The sequence below is a fragment of the Neltuma alba genome, unplaced genomic scaffold, assembly GCF_004799145.2.
Source record: "Neltuma alba isolate B1F8T4 unplaced genomic scaffold, ASM479914v2 tig00012454_pilon, whole genome shotgun sequence".
Taxonomy (NCBI): Eukaryota; Viridiplantae; Streptophyta; class Magnoliopsida; order Fabales; family Fabaceae; genus Neltuma; species Neltuma alba.
In genome coordinates, this window is record NW_021636933.1 from 19107 (window position 1) to 37831 (window position 18725).

General features: G+C 33.5%; 2 protein-coding genes and 1 long non-coding RNA gene across 3 annotated transcripts; all 3 read right to left on the minus strand.

Moving 5' to 3' along the window:
- Positions 1–315: 315 nt before the first annotated feature.
- LOC114727215 (uncharacterized) lies at positions 316–1593 on the minus strand. Its single transcript, XR_003738567.1, has 2 exons — positions 1423–1593; positions 316–746 (listed from the first exon to the last, which is right to left on the minus strand). It is a non-coding gene; the product is annotated as an uncharacterized LOC114727215 (long non-coding RNA).
- Positions 1594–1888: 295 nt separating this feature from the next.
- Positions 1889–4449, minus strand: LOC114727214 (TMV resistance protein N). Its single transcript, XM_028913916.1, has 2 exons — positions 3718–4449; positions 1889–2903 (listed from the first exon to the last, which is right to left on the minus strand). Exons 1-2 carry the CDS (start codon positions 4368–4370, stop codon positions 2114–2116), a joined length of 1443 nt encoding a protein of 480 aa, XP_028769749.1. The 5' UTR covers positions 4371–4449; the 3' UTR covers positions 1889–2113.
- A 1175-nt stretch (positions 4450–5624) lies between these two features.
- On the minus strand, positions 5625–13077 carry LOC114727216 (TMV resistance protein N-like). Its single transcript, XM_028913917.1, has 7 exons — positions 12929–13077; positions 10378–10522; positions 9435–10286; positions 9035–9307; positions 7652–8458; positions 7223–7429; positions 5625–5792 (listed from the first exon to the last, which is right to left on the minus strand). The coding sequence occupies exons 1-7, from the start codon at positions 13075–13077 to the stop codon at positions 5625–5627; spliced, it is 2601 nt and encodes an 866-aa protein (XP_028769750.1).
- Positions 13078–18725: the final 5648 nt, after the last annotated feature.

The window sequence follows — 18725 nt, forward strand, 5'->3', positions numbered from 1 at the left end:
TGAAAATACATTCATTGGTGTTAAACATCCTCTTAAAAGCTTTATTTTGGTCCCTGACGTGTCATCCACTTTAATATATTACCTTAAATATCTTTTTTTTTCTAAAATACATTTATTTAATACTTATATTTTACTCAATGGAAACTGATAGACATAGTTAATTAAATGTCACAATAATTCGGAAAAAATACCACACAAATTTTTAACGTATTAATTACAAATAACTAATTTATTTATTTTTTGTAATTTTTATGAATTAGGTGACAAGATCCTATATTGGGGAGACATTGTGGTAAAAAAAAAAAAAAAAACTAATTTAGTGAACCATAGTTATGTATTGTCATGGTCCGGAGAATAAGCTTATATACATAGGCTGCAGAAACAAGAGTCACAGAATTGGCTTTTGTCATTTAAACGGGGCTCTATTATCATCAAAGCTCCCAAAAACAACAATGCCTGAGCATTTTTTTGTTGTTGCTGATTCTGATATTTAATTATACATACACACTGATTGTGAAATGATTGATTATAATGAGCTCAAGTAGAATTTTCTCACTCATCATAATAATGCAACCCATCTGCCAAACCAAATCTTTAAAAGCTGCCTTAGTTTTGCATCAAGCTTTGATCTACGGATGACATGCACAATGCCACAATCCATCTTTCACCCTCCTTGTAACTCAAATTCAACCTCGGAAGCTTGAAGAGTAAAGCTTGAAGCAAAAGCATGTAACTCAACTGCGTTCCTACATATAAATGAGTATGAATTAGACCTTCAAAAGAGTATCAACTATCAAATGAGGGAGTCACAAAGTTAGATATCAGAAATAAATGAGCCATGTCAATCTGTCAGTATATATATTCTGCAATGTGTCAAAGGTAAATTGCCTGGCATTTTCAAGCAACTCATCTCTCAAATGCAACAAGTACCATATAATTAAAATCTCAAGGTAATACTTAAATATCAAAAACACCAGTAAATTGAAACTCAGCAACATAGAGAACAAGTGATAGTCGTTGTGATGCATTTTTTATGTCAGAGAGATATCCAGAGGCATATAGCCATATACTTTCCCAAACGCAGCAAAATCATATCAGGAGGTGCAATAAAACAGCTGTCCTGTGTGGTATCATTACCATGAGGTCTATACATGTACAAAACAGAGTCTCTACAAAACTCTCATCCAACAAACAAAAAAGCTAGTTTTACTACGCTTCTGCCCCGTAAATTTACTCCAAAAAACCAGAACACGAGAGAGTGCAAATATACACACATCGACTATTGATATGACTTGTTCAATATACATCAGCAAAACATATATGTGATTGTTTCACATATACATTACATATCTGTTCAATAACAAAATCAGTTCAATAAGCCCTTTCAAAATATCTATTAAGGAAAGGAATACAAACACCAACCTGTACCAGCTAGCTTGCCTTTCATGCCCCATAAGGCCTTCATCATTGCTATCTCAGTATAAAAGCGATCTTTTCAGCATCCAAGTCAGCTTCACTTCATATGCCATTTAATTGCACAATTCATTTGTAGCTACCCAAAGGCCTCGCTATATAGTTGTTGCACTGCATCCACCCCCCCCGAAAGCCTTTACAAACTTGTCTTAATGGCCACTTTTCTCCTTTCCCTGGATCCAAGAAGTCGTTTCACATGCATATTGTCCCTGGAAACTTAAGGATTTGCCATTGAAGCATCAAGGTAGCCTGGCATTTCCAAGTCCATGAAGTCTTTGGGGCCAGCCCCATGATTCTAATGAGTCTTCAATGAAGTCACAGGCAGATGGGCTTTTCCCCATCAATACAAAGTGATTCAAAGCGAGAAAAGCGCTACTCCTATCCTTTTTGACTAAGCAACCGAACAAAACAATCAAAATTTGAGGTAGTTGTTTTATTAAATAAGTTCTGGAGAAAAATCTGTATATTAAGTAAATATAAATCACGGATGAAATGTTGTATCGCTGACAAAACTGACACTTCAGAAACATTCAAGCAGGGTGAAAAAGAAATGAATCCTTAACTGTGGACTCGAGAGTAGCATTCTTCATAGAAATTCCGTGGACAAAAGAAGAACAACCATTAGCTGTTCTCCAGCATCCTACTTTCCCATTATTTTGAGAACATCTTCAACCTTCCTTTCTGGAAGTTTCTCCAATTGATCCAATGCACATTTCCATGCCTCCATGCTTTTATTTTTCAATTTAGAGCCCATAGCTTTCAAAGCCAAAGGAAGGCCTTGTGCATAACTCACCAGATGGTTGGAGATTTCTTCATAATCCGCTGGGGGTTTGTCCAAGTGGAAGGCATATCGAGAGAAAAGCTCAAGGGAGTCATTGTTATTTAGCTCCTTCATTCCATATTCATCAATATGACCATCAATCAGTAATTGCTTATTTCTTGTTGTCACGATCACTTTACTGCCATTTCCACACCAATCACGACCTCCCGCAAGTTGTTCTAATTGTTCCATCTCATCTATGTCATCAAGAACAAGAAGAACCCTTCTATGGCATAGCCTCTGCTTTATCTTAGAGATCCCTTCTTCAACACTTCTTAACTTGATCTTTTTCTTCTCATCAAGAATCTCTGATAGAAGCGTCTTTTGAAGACGTACCACGCCTTTGCTTCCTTTAGGAGCTGTTCTTATGTCAGTAAGAAAACAAGCCTCTTCAAATTGGTGGACAACTAAATTATATGCAGCTTTAGCAAGTGTAGTTTTGCCAACTCCTTCAGTTCCATGAATTCCTAAAATAGACACGGCATCAAGAAGTGAAGTGACATCTTTTATGCAAGCGTCGAGTCCAACTATGTGCTCCCCAATATGTAATCGTTTAGGCGGCAACTTGGAAAATGCCTCTTCAACAATCTTAGCAAAATCATGTTCAGATCTACACATGAACGCATTAACACTTCTTTATCACCATGAAGTTTAAAGGGTAAATTAAGTCATTTCCTTTTCAGTATTCATCAAAATAATATATAAAATAAAATGTAGTTAGCAAAGATGAAAACAAAAGCTGAGAGTTAAAAATATAAAGCTTAGTTTGTAGTCAGCGAGTCATATTAATAGCTGGTAAACACACAAGAGCTTCAGCGTACTCACAATTATACCTTAGTCTTCATAATTCATACAACAGATTCAGCTAATTTACTCATTTAAACGAGTTGATTCTCTAACACAATATCTTAATTTGGTTTTCTAAAGTTTAATCATCTTATATTAGTCCTCTATATAATATTTAATCTTCCATATCTTCACCCTTCAAGTCATGACTCATTAGCAAAAATGCTAATGTGGTCTAATGTTAAATTGAATACGCAATATTCTTGGAAAATTAAAATCAAACATTCAAATTTGAAAAAGTTTAATTGACACGATACACATCTTTAAGAATCATAACAACAATTTACTCGATTTTTATTAGAATTATGAAATTAAATTACTCTTCATTTTATCGCAATATTCCTCGCCAAAGATAATATGCAGAAAATTCAACTGGGGGAAAAGAACTCCATACATTAAATCATCTCATGACATATGATTAATATTAATAAGATAATTATTTTAAGTAATTCTATAATTTTTTAATTAAACCATAAGCTAATTTATTATTAAAAAAGTTATTGTTATCATATCTTAATAAAAAAAAATACAAATATCAATATATTTTCAACACATAAAAAATGGAGAACGGTACCTACCCTTCAACAAAATGCCATCCGGACAAACCGGCGGCTTCGTTCAACGCCGACTTCCATTGCTGAACCTGTTCGTCTCCGAAGCTCTGTTGATGAGCAACCATGGCTTCTTCATACTTACCTTTCTGATGCCGAACAATCGTCGGTTCTATTTGGTAGAAGATCGGAAAAACCACTAGCTTCTTTTTCCTCCTGCACTTCATAATCTTGACGAGCTCATCAAGGCACTCAGCAGAAGAAGCATAATCCCCAGAGAACACAAGAATAGAAACCTTTGATTTTTCAATCGCGCTAAGAGGATCAGGTGATGCAAAAACTTGTTTGCTTTCCCTCTTTCTTTTCTTTTCCCTCAGTTTATTGGGACCGACGAAGATTTTCTCGATTCCCTTCTTTCGCAAAGCATCGCAGAGAGTGGTAGTGAATGTTGATTCGCTTGTGGAATTCAGGAAAACATCGTAATGATTGGAAGTTGATTCGCTGGAGGACGATCCAGTAGATGATGATGGCTCTTGATTTGGAGTGATCATAACTAAAGAGATAGAGGTATTGGATTTGGAGGAATGTGATCCGCTCAAAACATCTAGCACATATGACCTTCGCTGCCCCTGAGTTCTGAGCGCAACATTGGTAAAGGCGTTACCAGACCAAAATTTCATGGAAGGTGCCCTTCGGTACGACTTTCTCTGCACCTTCGCAATCCACACAGCGCCTCCAACTCCCAGCACATACTTGGTACACGGCGGGGGTTATCGCATGCGTGTGTGAGCCGTATACAAGAATATTCTTCGGGCAAAAAGCGGTGCAAGTAAGGAGAAAGTCAGAAATAAAACTGAATAACTAAAATACATATACAGAACGGAATTTTTTTTTTAAATAATTCATTTGTTAGTTAATTTAATTTATTTTTATTTATTTGCCTATTTTTAGACTGCATTCTCTCATTAATATAAGAAATTGCTAACTAATTTAAAGAGATAAAAAATTAATTAAATTGGTTAATAATAACAAATATATATTGATTTTTCTAAACTAATATATTTAATTTCGTGCATTCTAAGTAAGTATTTATTAACATGAACTCTCATAGTCAATAAAAATATTTTAAATAAATATTATAAATTTATGAAAAAATAGAATTAAAATATTAAATTTTGAAACAAAATTAATCTCTTAAGTCTTAAATAGCTTTTATATTAATAACTGAAAATAATATTATCAATACAAATCCTAGTCCTCACGTGATGAAACAAATCAATGTTGGGAGCAGTGTTTGCCTAGCGGGGAATAAACTCGCGGGCCTTGTTCTATTATTGGGCTTAGTAGATGAATTCTTTTTTCTTTTGGTGAAAACTAATGGAAAAATGATAGAAAAATAACAAATTTCATAATACCAAAAACATCTCCTGAATTTGAGAAATTCTAATTTAGTCATTAATGAATAATTTGACATCTATAAACTTTTTTAAATGACCATATTACTCTTTATCTTATTTATTTTTTTAAAAAAATCAAAGCCTCCACTGACTTGCCGGTCACCGGAGTTCCAGCAACAGGTCGACAATTAGTCACTGGAACTCCAGTGGTCGGAAATAATTTTTTTTAAAAATTTTTACAACTTGAGTATAACGATTAACAACTTTTGTAACGCTATTAATAATTTCAGTATAACTATTAACAACATGTTTTTTAGAAAATTCAGTAATAGGTTGCTGAAATTCCGGCGGCCAGAAACAATTTTTGTAACGTTATTAACAACAGGTTTTCTGAGAAGCTTTTGCTCTGCTTCCATAACTCGCAAGTCCGTCATATAATAACAGATTACCTTGTCGAGCATCTTTATTACAAAACGCATCAAAATCATCGATCCTTAATGGGTCACCATTGACACTGAACCAAAACTAGAAGGAGGCCTATTCCCTCCCCATGTTCGGTTTCCCTGCGACCTCAAATGCAACAATACCACGAGGTAAATTCCCACGAACGCGAAAAGACGTGTCTCCTTCACAGCAACAGTTGAACCAATCAGGAAATTTTGTTACTGGCACATTGATTTTCAAGTCAAGCAACTCCTTTTTTGCCTGATTTATCAAAACAGCAGACAGACCATTTAAATATTAGAGAATGCTCAATGTTCTCAAGAAATTCATCAGTTCAATACATTTATATATATATATAGCTAGTCTTTATCTGCAGTGGCTGGTTTCAACAATAATAACGGTTATGTCTCAATCAAATTATGTATTTTTCTGGCCAACTTAATTAGTTAATCGTAGTTTTTAGGCCTTGGCCAAAAAAAAAAAATACAAAATCATTTTTGGGGGGCTGGATAAGATTAAGATCAAAAGAAGGGACTCGTGATGATGACAGTCTTTGTGGCAGTGGTTGGATTAGAAAATGATCAACGTAACACGACTTGTTTCGTGGGATCGCAATTTTATAGGCCCCCAGAATTAATCAGTGAGATTGTGGCCAACACTATTACAGTAACTTCCATGGTGAAACAAGAAACTATATCTAACCTCGAAGGTAATTAAGGCGTCACCATAAAGAATATTCTATTTATTCATATATTCCCTAGAGTGCCGGCCTATTATAAGTCATTTTTAATTGATTATACATTTAAAAAAACACTTAAAAGCATTAATCTTGTTATAATATTTTAATAATTTTCAATATCATACATATAAACTACACTAAACTTCAACATCATATAAATTTCTACTCTCTTACTACACTTATTAAATATGAGCAAATGTGAAAAAAAAAATTAGTAAAAGGATCAAAAGCATCTTTTAGAAGACGCCCTCTACATAAAACCGGAAGGAGCATTCATAAATTCTTTATTATTTTCATTTGTATTCAGTACCACATGTAACTAACAAGTAGTGACTCTCAAGTATTTGATAGCTAATGATGCAAAGATCACCAAACAAGATTACTACTTGGAAAAACCATCTTTCACCTGTAGCACGAACGAGCAGTTTGCTGTTATTTAATTGTCCTGCAATACATGAAAGGGAAAGCGACATTAATTTTTAAAAAAAAACAGAGAGAGAGAGAGAGAGAGAGAGAGAGAAACAGAGAGAGAGAATCCGATCCATGAAAAGACAATTGGTGCGTAGAAAGAAGAGACTCACCTTGACCCTTTCTTTTTGTTACTGAGTTTTCATTTATCAGTTCTGAGGAGCTGCTTGGGTGGTTCATATTTAGGAGGGGAAGTCGTCGCTCTTTGATTCAGTGATGCTGTTGAAGCATGAGAAGACTTGAACTGCACATTCTCCATGTTTGTTTCCTTTTAGGCATAAACTCCCCACTTAACTATGGAGTCACTCATAACTTGTATTTCCACGTCTTTCCAATCCAACCCCATATACTTGTTGAGAAACTTTTGGTCTTCTTTCGTAGATTTCTTAAAGTTGTCAAACAATAACAAATTACCCTGTCGAGCGTGAATATGCCATTCTTCAAGACAGTCTTTTTTCAAGGCATCAAAATCATGTTTCATTACTTGGAGACCATTAATACCCATAACAAATGGGAAGATCTGGTCCTTACTCATGCTTGCTTTCCCTGCGACCTCAAATGCAAGAATACCACGAGGTAAATTCCCACGAACGCGAAAAGACAACGTGCCTCCTTCACCGCAATAGTTGAACCAATCAGGAAATGTTGTTACTGGCACATGGATTCGCAGGTCAAGCAACTCCTTTTTTGCCTGATTTACCAAAACAGGAGACAGACCATTTAAATATTAGAGAATGCTAGAATTTTCTCAAGAAATTCATCACTTCAATACATTTAAAGTTCACCCATAGTTTTATGGATTGTTATCTTGCACAGGCAAATTGTTTGGCTGGTGAGACTGACTGAATTTGATTATATGAACATTTGAAATGGCAAAAGAAAGAGAGAATAGATCCAAAAGAACGAGAAAAACCTGAGAATATAAGTTGTCCAATGATTCTGCGGTTAATGATGTGCAATTCGTTGCATCTATCTCATGCAGCTTTGATGGCAACTCTGGCATGTCTCTTAGCCTCCTGCATTCACTCACAGCTAGCCGCAGTTCGGCACAATCTTTAATGCACTTAGGGAGAGACACAAAGTCATTCAATGATACATATATCTCTCGTAAATTTCGAAAACAATTCAGAATTAGGTGAAGTTCTTCATCCAATAGACCACAATTCTTGAGAGACAAACTCTTCATAGAACAGTTGCTGGTAATTGGTTGGCTATCTTGCTTTAACTTCATCCAAGATTTTCTGTTACGCGGATGAACCTCTCCGTAATCAAGCTCCTCAAGATTTGGCAACATGAATAAGCTGGTTGGAAGTTCTCTAAGACTACTGCAGGAGCGCGCGTATAACCATCGAAGCCCCGAAAGATTTTCAATTGAAGGTGGGAGCTCCTTAATAGCAGTGCCATCTATTGAAATGTAGTCTAGTGCATCCATCTTTCCCGCCACATGTGGGAAGTACTCAAGACTCCTGCATCCGCTAAAACTAAGCCATTCAAGTGATGCCATCTTGATTTCACGTGGAAAAATGGAAAGTTTGGTGCATTCACTAACATTTAATTCGATCAGCTTAGAGAGGGATCCCAATGAATCATGGATTTTTATCAGATTGTGACAGCGTTGCAAATCCAATATTCGTAAACATTGATATTGAGCCATATCAGGTACTTCAGTTATGAATTGACAAAATGAAAAATCCAAATATGTCACATAGCTAGTCAAAATCTGCAAAACAAATACAATACTATTCAATTAGATTGTCCAATTCCTAAAACTATGCAAATCCCTATGGATCATCTAGTTTAATGTCAGATAGTTCAAATTTTATTGTAAATTTTCATAATATTTATTTTAATAGACGCAAATTTTTTCAACGGTCTAAATGTTTTCAGACCACTACGTACACCTTGAAATTTTTATAGTGAGCGTTAGAAATTTGTTTCACTTGATACATTTTCTAGACAGCATTGTTTCAAAAACCATACTGAATTAATTGGTAATTATTCACAGAATATGGTGGAATGTGTTTTATAATTATTATTCACAAATATATTAAAGCATCTGCTTTCAAAATATAAAAGACATTTGTAGGTTTTTGAAACATATATATGAGATAACTCTAAAACAATATAGACTATTCAATTTTACAACAACTGTGTTAGACTTATTTAAATCAGAATCATAACGGAGCATGATTATTCTAAGATGAAAATTTACAGCTAAAGAAGTATGGCAGGCCAACAAGAAAAAGAGAAATAAATTGGACTGAAGAAAAACTACAAAGAATTATTTGAAAAATACATTCAGTGCTTCTTTTAGTCTAAAAGAACTTTCAGGTAACTTCAAGAAAATTAGTTCTGAAGGAGAAAAATCTTTTGGCAAAGCTGCAAAAGGATATCCCTTCCATTCAAGCCACCTTAAATTATTGGGAAGATAGGTAGGGCCAGTTGAAAATTGGATATTTCGAACGACAAGAATTCTAAGATTATTCATCTTCTCAAAAGCCATACCACTCCACTTTACTTTTTCTTGCTGAGGAGGATCAAGCCTTATTCCTTCAATATTATTGCATCCCTGTCATGAAGATTAAGAGAAGTATCATTAATAGATATTGCCATATAAATATATATAACAATAAGTCTGATGTATACATTTTTGTATAAAGAGACAGATATGGATTAGATTCTTACTAAATTTTCACGCAATACTTTAAGAACGTCTTCATAATACCATAGTCTGCTGCGTTTTTCAGGATTAAATGTGCCTCTTGTCTCACGATTTCTCTTCCCATTTGTCGTATTAGCTCATGCATGAAAAAATAATCTTCACCAGCAACTGAAGTTATCAGAGATTTATCGACAAGAAGTTCAAAATAAAACCTAGCGCCAAAATCACAAGCTTCTACTATTTCATTAATAGATCTCATCATCTCCTTGTTAATAAAACAAGCAATATCTAGGAAAATACGCTTAGCACCCGCTTGTAAGCAATCATAGCTCATCTTTAGAATCTCATGAATTGTTCTTTCAGGGATTCTTTCATATTGTTCCAATATAGACTTCCATTCCTCTAAATTTTCATTTGCCAACTTGGAGCCTATTACTTTTAATGCCAGAGGAAGGCCTTGTGCATAACTTATTGCACGACTAGACATATCTTGATAGGCTATTGGAGGTTGGTTCTCATGGAAGGCATGCCAACAAAAGAGCTCACAAGAGTCATACTGATTCAGCTTCATCATTTCATATGTTTTTTCAACATTGTGTGCAACTAGCATTTGCTTATTTCTTGTTATAATAACTTTGCTTCCAAAACCAAACCAGTCACACCCTCCCGCAAGTTGTTCTAACTGTTCAGCCTCGTCAACATCATCAAGAACCAAAAGAACCTTTTTATGACAAAACCGATGTTTTATTCTTGACATTCCTTTATCAACACTCCCAATCACCATAATTTTCTCCCCAAGAATCTCTGATAGAAGTTTCTGTTGGAGGCGAACGATGCCCTGGTATTTCTTTGGTGCTTTCTTTGACATCAAACAAAAAACATGCACCTTCAAATTGGTAAAACATTGAATTATAGACCGATTTTACAAGGGTTGTTTTGCCAATTCCTACAATTCCATGAATGCCCAACATGCAAACTCTATCATTGGATTGATTTAAAAGTGAAATCACTTCTTCCACACGAGGCTCAAGTCCAACCATGTACCCGATGTGATGTAATTGTTTAGGTGGCAACATAGCATATGCATCTTTAACAATCCTTTCCATAAACTCAAATTCGTTCCTACAAAAGAGCAAATTGTCTTGTATTACAAAGATGATTCATCCATATAAAAGTGTGTCATTCTTTTCTTTTGTTTTTTTGTCATATATTTTTATATGCATTCTTATTTTGATTTATAAAATATGAATGATCTCAAAATCAATTAGCTCTCTCCAATTTGTTATCGCTTCACTGTATAAATAAAAGAGAATTAAGCGTAAAGAAAAATAAATCTCAAAGAATAAAATTAGAAAAAAATTAAAATTTTTAAATATTAATATTAAATAAAAATTCGAGGTCAAAAATATAAAATCTACATCAAGCCATACATTCATTCTTTAGATTCCATATAATATATAAGGAAACATTTTGAATTTGTTCATAATTCTAATAATGGACTTTGTAGTCACATATAGTGTGCGTATACATATAAAAAATAAAGACACTAAGAATCTATTTGGTATAAGAAAAATGAAGGGGAGAAAAAATTTTAGCGAGTTCGATTTAAAAAATTGATGAAGTGGGATTAAAATTTTTAATTAATTTTTATTACTCTTTTTCTTTTATCTTACATTTTTTTATCAAGATTTTATGATCCCACTTCCACAGTTTACAGTTGAAAACCCTATCAACAATGTATTTTAAAAAAATACTCAAGGAAAATTTAAAGGCCTGTTTGTTCATGTTTTTAACTTTGTTTCTCAGAAAATTTTAAAAATTGTTTTCTAAATTAAGTTTCGAAAACAAAAAACAAACCAAAATTGTTTGGACAATTGTTCCAAACAATGACATTAGAAAATAAAAGTATTGAAATCGGAGGGTAAAACTTTGATATGAACTCAAGTTCTCAAATGGAAAACAAAAAAACATCGAGGGAGAAAAAAGGGTTTCCTAATTTTGTCAGATAAAATATAAGAAACACAAAAACATAAACAAAAAAACAACTAAAAATTATTTTTTTGTTTTTAAAAACACTTAAATAAAAACATATTATCAAAGAAGTGTTTTTTAAAAAAACAAAAAACTGTTTTTAAAATAAGAAAACAAATTCTAGAGGAATCTAGAGGAGCAACGGGCACGGGTCAAAATTCCAAACATCATCAACAGTAGTTTGTCATGTCATGTCACGAGTAAACAATAAAATAATAAAGAATTCAAAAAGTTCGTTACCAGCAATTTGAAAATAGAATAATTAAAGAGAAAATGACACAAAAAATGATACTTAAATTTAAAAATGTCAAAATAGTCATTTGAATTTGTAAAATCTCAATTTAGTCACAATAACCAATTTGATGTTTATAAATTTGCTGAAATGATTATATTACTTTTTATTTTATTTATTATTTTTCAAAAAACCAAAGCACTAGCCAATGGGTGGCCGGAGCTCCGGTGCCGTCGGCTGCGGCCATCACCGGAGCTCTGGCGATCGGGCGACAATTGGAGACAATTTTTTTAAATTTTTTTAAAGCTTTATTATAACGATTAATAACTTTTGTAATACTATTAACAACTTTAATATAGCAGTTAACACCTGGTTTCCTGAAAAATTCAAAAAGTAACATTTTTGCAATTTTAGTAATGCCATTAACAAATTTCATAACTGTATTAATAATTTCAGTATAGCATTTAAAACAGGTTTTCTTAAAAAAATTTTAAAAAAAGGAGTGTTTTTACAACTTTGGCAACTTTTTTTTTTGCGAAATTTTTTTAAAATTTCAATATAACGGTTAACAACTTTTGTAACACTATTAACAACTTCAATATAACACTTAACAACAGATTTTTAAATTTGTTAACGATATTACTAAAGTTGTAAAAATACTACTTTTTGGTTTTCTGGAAAACTTATTGTTAACCATTATACTAAAGTTGTTAATAATGTTATAAAAGTTGTTGACTGTTATACTAAAATTGTAAAAATTTTTGAAAAAAAGTAGTTGCTAAAATTGTAAAAATAACACGGTTTGAATTTTTAAGAAAATCTGTTGTTAAATGCTATACTGAAGTTGTTAATAGAGTTGCGGAATTTATAACGACTTTATTGAAATTGTAAAAATGCTACTTTTTAAATTTTCTAGAAAATATGTTATCAGCTGTTATATTGAAATTATTAATAGCGTTACAAAAGTTGCTAACTGTTATATTGAAATTATAAAAATTTTCAAAAAAATTGTTTCCAGTTGTTAGAGCTCCAGTAACAGCTGCCGCTGCCGGCACTGGAGCTCAAGTGACTGGGGGCAGTGGGGCTTTGATTTTTTAAAAAATAATAAATAAAATGAAGAACAATATGGTTATTTGAGCAAATTTATAAATGTCAAATTGGTTATCTGTGACTAAATTAGGATTTTACAAATTCAAATGATTATTTTAGTATTTTCAAGTTTAAATATCAACTTTTGTGTCTTTTTTTTCCGTAATCAGACGTACCTGTCTTCAAAAATCCAGGCCGTCGACAGAGAAGCTGCTTCAGACAAAGCAGATTTCCATTTCTGCACTTTCTCTGGATCACCTCTGAATATGTCTTCATGAGCAGCCATGGCTGTTGCAAAGCTGTCTCTCTGATACTGAAGAGCCATTGGGTCCACCTTGTAAAAGATGGGCATAACCACCTGGTTCTTCTATTCTTACATCGAATTATATGAGCAAGTTCATCCAAGCACCATGTAGAAGCAGCGTAGTTGCTGGAGAATACAATAATGCAAATCCTCGATCTCTCAATGGCTTTAAGAAGCGTGGGTGAAATCTTTTCCCCTTTGCCAAGCTTCTTGTCGTCAATGAAAACATTGATTCCCTTACGTCGCAAAGCATTGTAGAGAGGCACAGCAAAGGGGTGGCGAGTATCTTCGCCTCTAAAACTCAAAAAAAACATCAAATCTGTATTTGGGTTTGCCGATGAAGCTATGGGATGAAACTTGAATAGCCATGGCTGCAATAACCTGTGGATGCTGGCAAGGGATTGGGATTTGAATAATACTTTAACGAGGCAGAGAAATTTATACAAAACTGGTGAAGCAGCAAAAAGCACAACACCGCGTTTGATTCTCCATTAACAAATTTCCCCGAAAGTTGGAATTTGGAAAGGGTTGTCAGAGTGGATTATTTAAGCGGAGGAAGATAGCGTGAGTGCTTCTTTTTTAGTCCCGCCAAACGGAAAAGGTGGAGGAGGGTGCATCGTTATTATTTTCTTGCAAATAAGAAATGGATTGCTGCAGCACAGAATATATAGAAACTTCTACATTCTGTATAATCACAATGTTTACCTCTGAAGGTAAACAACATATCGTCAACGCGCTAGGTGGGTTAGAATTAATAGGTCGGTGGGTTGGAATTAATAGGTCGGTGGGGTGGGTTGGAATTGATAGGTCTCCCTATTTGAGTCAGATTGTTCTAATTTGAGTTATCAGATTGACATACCAAAAACAAGGTCATATATGCACTTCTTCCGGCCCTTAATATACGCTTATAATATAAACTAGTTATAAGATCTATTTTGTCTAAATCTTATATTAAAAATCATAGGTAGTATACTCTTCCGGTTCTAAATATATGACCCTTATACATATCTCTATACGTACTAATATAAAGATCTTATATTTAGGATTGAAGGTGTATCTTTTTCATGGATACATGGATGAGTTAAAACGTTTTCTTTTTAAAGTAGTACTTATTCTTCAATATCTCAACTATATCAAAATATTAAAATGTGAAAATACATGAATATATGGATTTAATAAAAATATGAAAAAAAAATTCTACTCATGCGAACTTTACTTAAACTTAGGAGCTGTTTGGTTCACCGAGTCATAAGTAATGGAATGTAATGTAATAACAAGGAATGTAATGTAATGCAAAGAACATTACAATGAATTTGTTTGGTTCAACTTGGTAATATTAAAAAGAATAATAATTTTTATATTAAATTTAATAATCATAAAAATAAAAAAGACTGAAATATCCTCATCTTTTTTTTCTTATTTTCGCCTTCCAATCCAATGCCTTCTTCCTCCTCCTCCCTCCACATCAGTAACCATAATAAATTTCCAAAAAAATAATCCTTCAAGAAAAAAAAAAACAAATTTGTTTACCAAAAAAAAAAGAATTGTGAAATCATTAGGTGGAGGAGGTATTAAAATTCCAAAAATGAATTAGGATTCAAATTAACAAGACATACTTGGATTCATATACAAAAAGTGAAATTATAAAGGTAAAGGAGGTAGAGGCCGTTGCTAAGTAGGGAAATCGATGGGGGAGGCAAATATGCGAAGTAACTGAAATTTTGGAGATGATGCTGATGATTAGAGGGAGTTCAAATGAGTGTGGAGACGTTTGATGGTGGCGACAACAATGCGAAGGTGAAGCATACAGGGAGATTGATGGCTGTTGCTGACTGTCGGTGGCTATGGAGCAAATTTGTTGGTGAGTGGTGGATGGGTAGGGAGGAAGAAGGGTTGAGAGTTTTTTACTTTATTTTAAGGACAATAGTGTAATTTTATCATGTTGTAATCCTCATTCATAAGGTATAACTATGTAATCTGGATGCAGCCATTTAAGGCAATAGGGATTACAAAATGTAATCTTCTTTACATTACATAGGTCGAACCGAACATATGAATTAGCCATTTGCGTTAAGATTATATGTAATCTTCTTTTTTGTAATCCAACCAAACAGGCTTTACGTGTTTAAAGGCTTGAAGATGTGTGTATGACCCAATTTAGTCAGGAAAGGCCTACTTTTTTCCCTTAGTACCCAAGTGTGATCATCCGGCTTTTTTACCAAAATACAATAAATAGTAAAACTATATACAAAAATGCTATATTTTTTAAACTATTTACCAATATGCTGCACTTAAAATCGTTCTTGGTAAGAATGACTTTCAAATTACATACAAGTTGTTCTTGGCATGAACGATTTCACTTTTGATTTTATTTTAAAATCAAAAGGTGAAATCGTTCACGCCAAGAATGATTGCACTTTCTACCCTGCATGCAACAATAAGAATCCCCGATGATGCTCCTGTGAGGCTACAACATATATAGTAAATATTACTTCACCTGACTTATATTGGATTAAAATTCGAAACCCCCAGTTTTTTTAATTTTTTTTCCAAATAGAGCTTGATGAAATTTTCAATCATTTCCTCTTCTTTTTATCTTTTTCATACCAAACAATGCGTAACAAAAAAAATTATGTTTTAATTGTAAATTTTTAATTGTAGCAATTAAGTTGTAAGACTAAATTATTATTATTATTATTTTGGTCACAGGCATAAAAGGCCCATGCCTAATACTTGATTTCTTGTCAAACCGAACAAATGCCACACGACAACCTTTTTTTTTTTATTACCAAAATACTATAAGTAGTAAAATTATATATCAATATGCTGTACTTTTAAAAGTATTTACTAATATATTACACTTAAAATTAGTCTTCAAGTGAATAATTTTTAAAGTCATTTATCTGGTAAACGACTTCTTCATAATCTGTCCTTGATGTGTATAAGGTGAATGAAAATCGTTCTTCTGGTGAACAACTTCAAAACTTCATCTGCTGTTGAATGACTTCCCCCCTTCTCTCCTGATTAAAATGATTAGTATAATGATTTATCAATCATTTGAATGACAAAATCATGACTAAATAATGAGAGAAAAATGTTATAATGATGTTAAAACTAATTGTGAAATAAGTATAAGATTAAAAATAAAAAGTAATAAATAAAGTTTAAGTTTATAAAGAAAAAATTATCCACCTTACTGATAGTGACTTCCAGTACCACATCTTGGCCTTCTTCTCATATGTTGTGGGCGTTGTTGTTGTATGTCAATTTCTTGAGATTCAAATGTCTCATTTTTTTGTATAGTTGGCGTGTTCAAATCAAACCAAGGTGATTCATTTAAATGTATATATTGTCAAGGAGTGACAAATGCTTCATTTGATGGTCCACCATATTCAGAAGTAGAAGCATTGTATTTACCTGAAAATAATACAGGATTATCTAATAAAGTCATGAATGGTTGAAATTGAGAAGGATTGGCTGAGTTGGAAGGGGATGATGACGAGAGTGCCATGTAATGAGACTCAAGTTGTGTAGGATCGACAGAGATGAAGGGGGATGATGGTGACGGTGATATGTCAAAAGCTTGAGTAAAAATTAGAGGTTCCTTTTCCCTTGCATTTTCGTTTTCAATTATAGGTTGGGCACACAATAACCATCGCGTCGCTTGCTTGGCCTATAATGAGGAATTTATGGCTGAGGCAACTCAATTATTGGTGGAGCAGGCTGAGGGTTCACATTAAAACGTTGTTCTCTAAGTGCAAGTAAAATGTTACGTTGGTCGCGAGCAACCCTATCTCGATAATCAATACAACTAGGGCATGTTGAATGAGAATTAATTGAAAGCCTGTATAGCTCCTCTGCTATGTCAAACTGAAAAAAATAATAAGATATAAGATATTAACACTTTTTGTGTAAAAGAAAATGATATTAATGGTGAAAAGATGAAAAACCTGCCGCACGACCTGTATCGCCATTGATACGTTGAATCCATCGTCTTGTATGTCTCCAATATCATTGCATGTACTAAGATGTTCGATCAAGTTCATTAAATGCTATAAGAGCATTAACAATTACATGTGGCCAGCTATCCCATGCTTGAATGAAGTTTGTGTATTTGTTAATCCAATTTGTAGTTGTTCTACCTCGTAATTGGATCGTGTGGTAATTTCTCAAATGAACAGGCATGGAAGGAATTGGTTGCTGATGACCAAATTGCTATAGTACATGGTCAGGATGATCTCATTCTATAATATTAAAACATATTTAAGGAACTGAAGCACACCAAATTTTGGGTGTTGCCAAGCAATACTTAGGAATCAATTGGCACACATAAGGAGATTCATATGGCTGCCATATTATCTCATCATCAGTCATTTTATCCAGAAAGCTCCTATATCAGATTAAAGACGTAGCAAGTGGACGTGGGTTTTGTCTCACATTTTTCTATCTGTTATTACAAAAAAGTAATGTTAAAAATTATATAATTTTAATAATATAAGAGCATAACAAATAGTTGGTGAATAAATTTAGCATACCTAAAACCCAAAAGAGATAAGAGAGGGTACGTAGATGTCAAATTGTGGATCTGGATACCTAGGTTGTTGTGGTGCTAGCATAGGAAAATGATCTCATGCCCTTAAATGAAGTAATGATAAGCATCCTCCAATCCTATCCCTAGTTGGGTTAGTAGCATTACACAATTCTCTGTATAAGTGAGCTAAAACTGCTGATTCCCAACTATATTTTCTAGCTTCTTGAAAATCATAAAGTAGTGGAAGGTACATTAGATACATCGTGCTACCCGATCTATCTGGCATGAGATATCCACCAATCACCTGAGGATATATGCACGAGTGAATTGTTGAACTTGTACATCATTCGCATTATCAGGTAGGTGATTAAAGTTTTCTTCCAACCAACTTATAAGTAGTTGCTGCCCACTTAGTCTATCTGCAAATGGTCTAATACCTAGAAAACATTCACACATGTCTTGCCAATTAAAGTCAATTCGGCCAATAACTGTCATTCCTTCACATGGAAGGCCCAATTGTTTAGCTACATCCTCTAATATTATGGTGTATTCTCCACGTCTAGTGTGAAATGTATGAGTCTCAGGACACCACCTCTCAACAAGTGCTGAAACCAAACCTCGATCATAATCAAACTGTCCTCCTCGAGCAACACCATAAAATCTAGCTAATATAAGATATTCAATTATTTGATTAGGTGGGTTAATCATTTGATTAGCGTGCATGACCCGTCTAATGCATAGGACCTTGTTAACCTAGAGTGGAAAAGGAAAAAAAATATTATTATGGAAACATCAGTGAAATAATATATAAAAATATATTTTACTTACATTATCATTCCGCACATGTTCGGAAATATGTTGGGTTTACAAGTACAAAAGAGAGTTATCCTCTGGGCCAGGATTTATCACCTCTTCTGAAAGTTGTGCCATTTTAAAATGTCTCTCCATAAGGTAAAGGACAAATTCCAAATAATATAAAAGAAATCAAACTAATTATAATATAATCTTCATAAAACATAATGTTTTTTTACAAAAAGTAAAATACATAATTTATTATCGAGATGCTACACTTTGTAGACAAGTAGAACGGTTATGATCAACTTGTCAACATAATCCACACTTGTTAGGTTCATTGGGT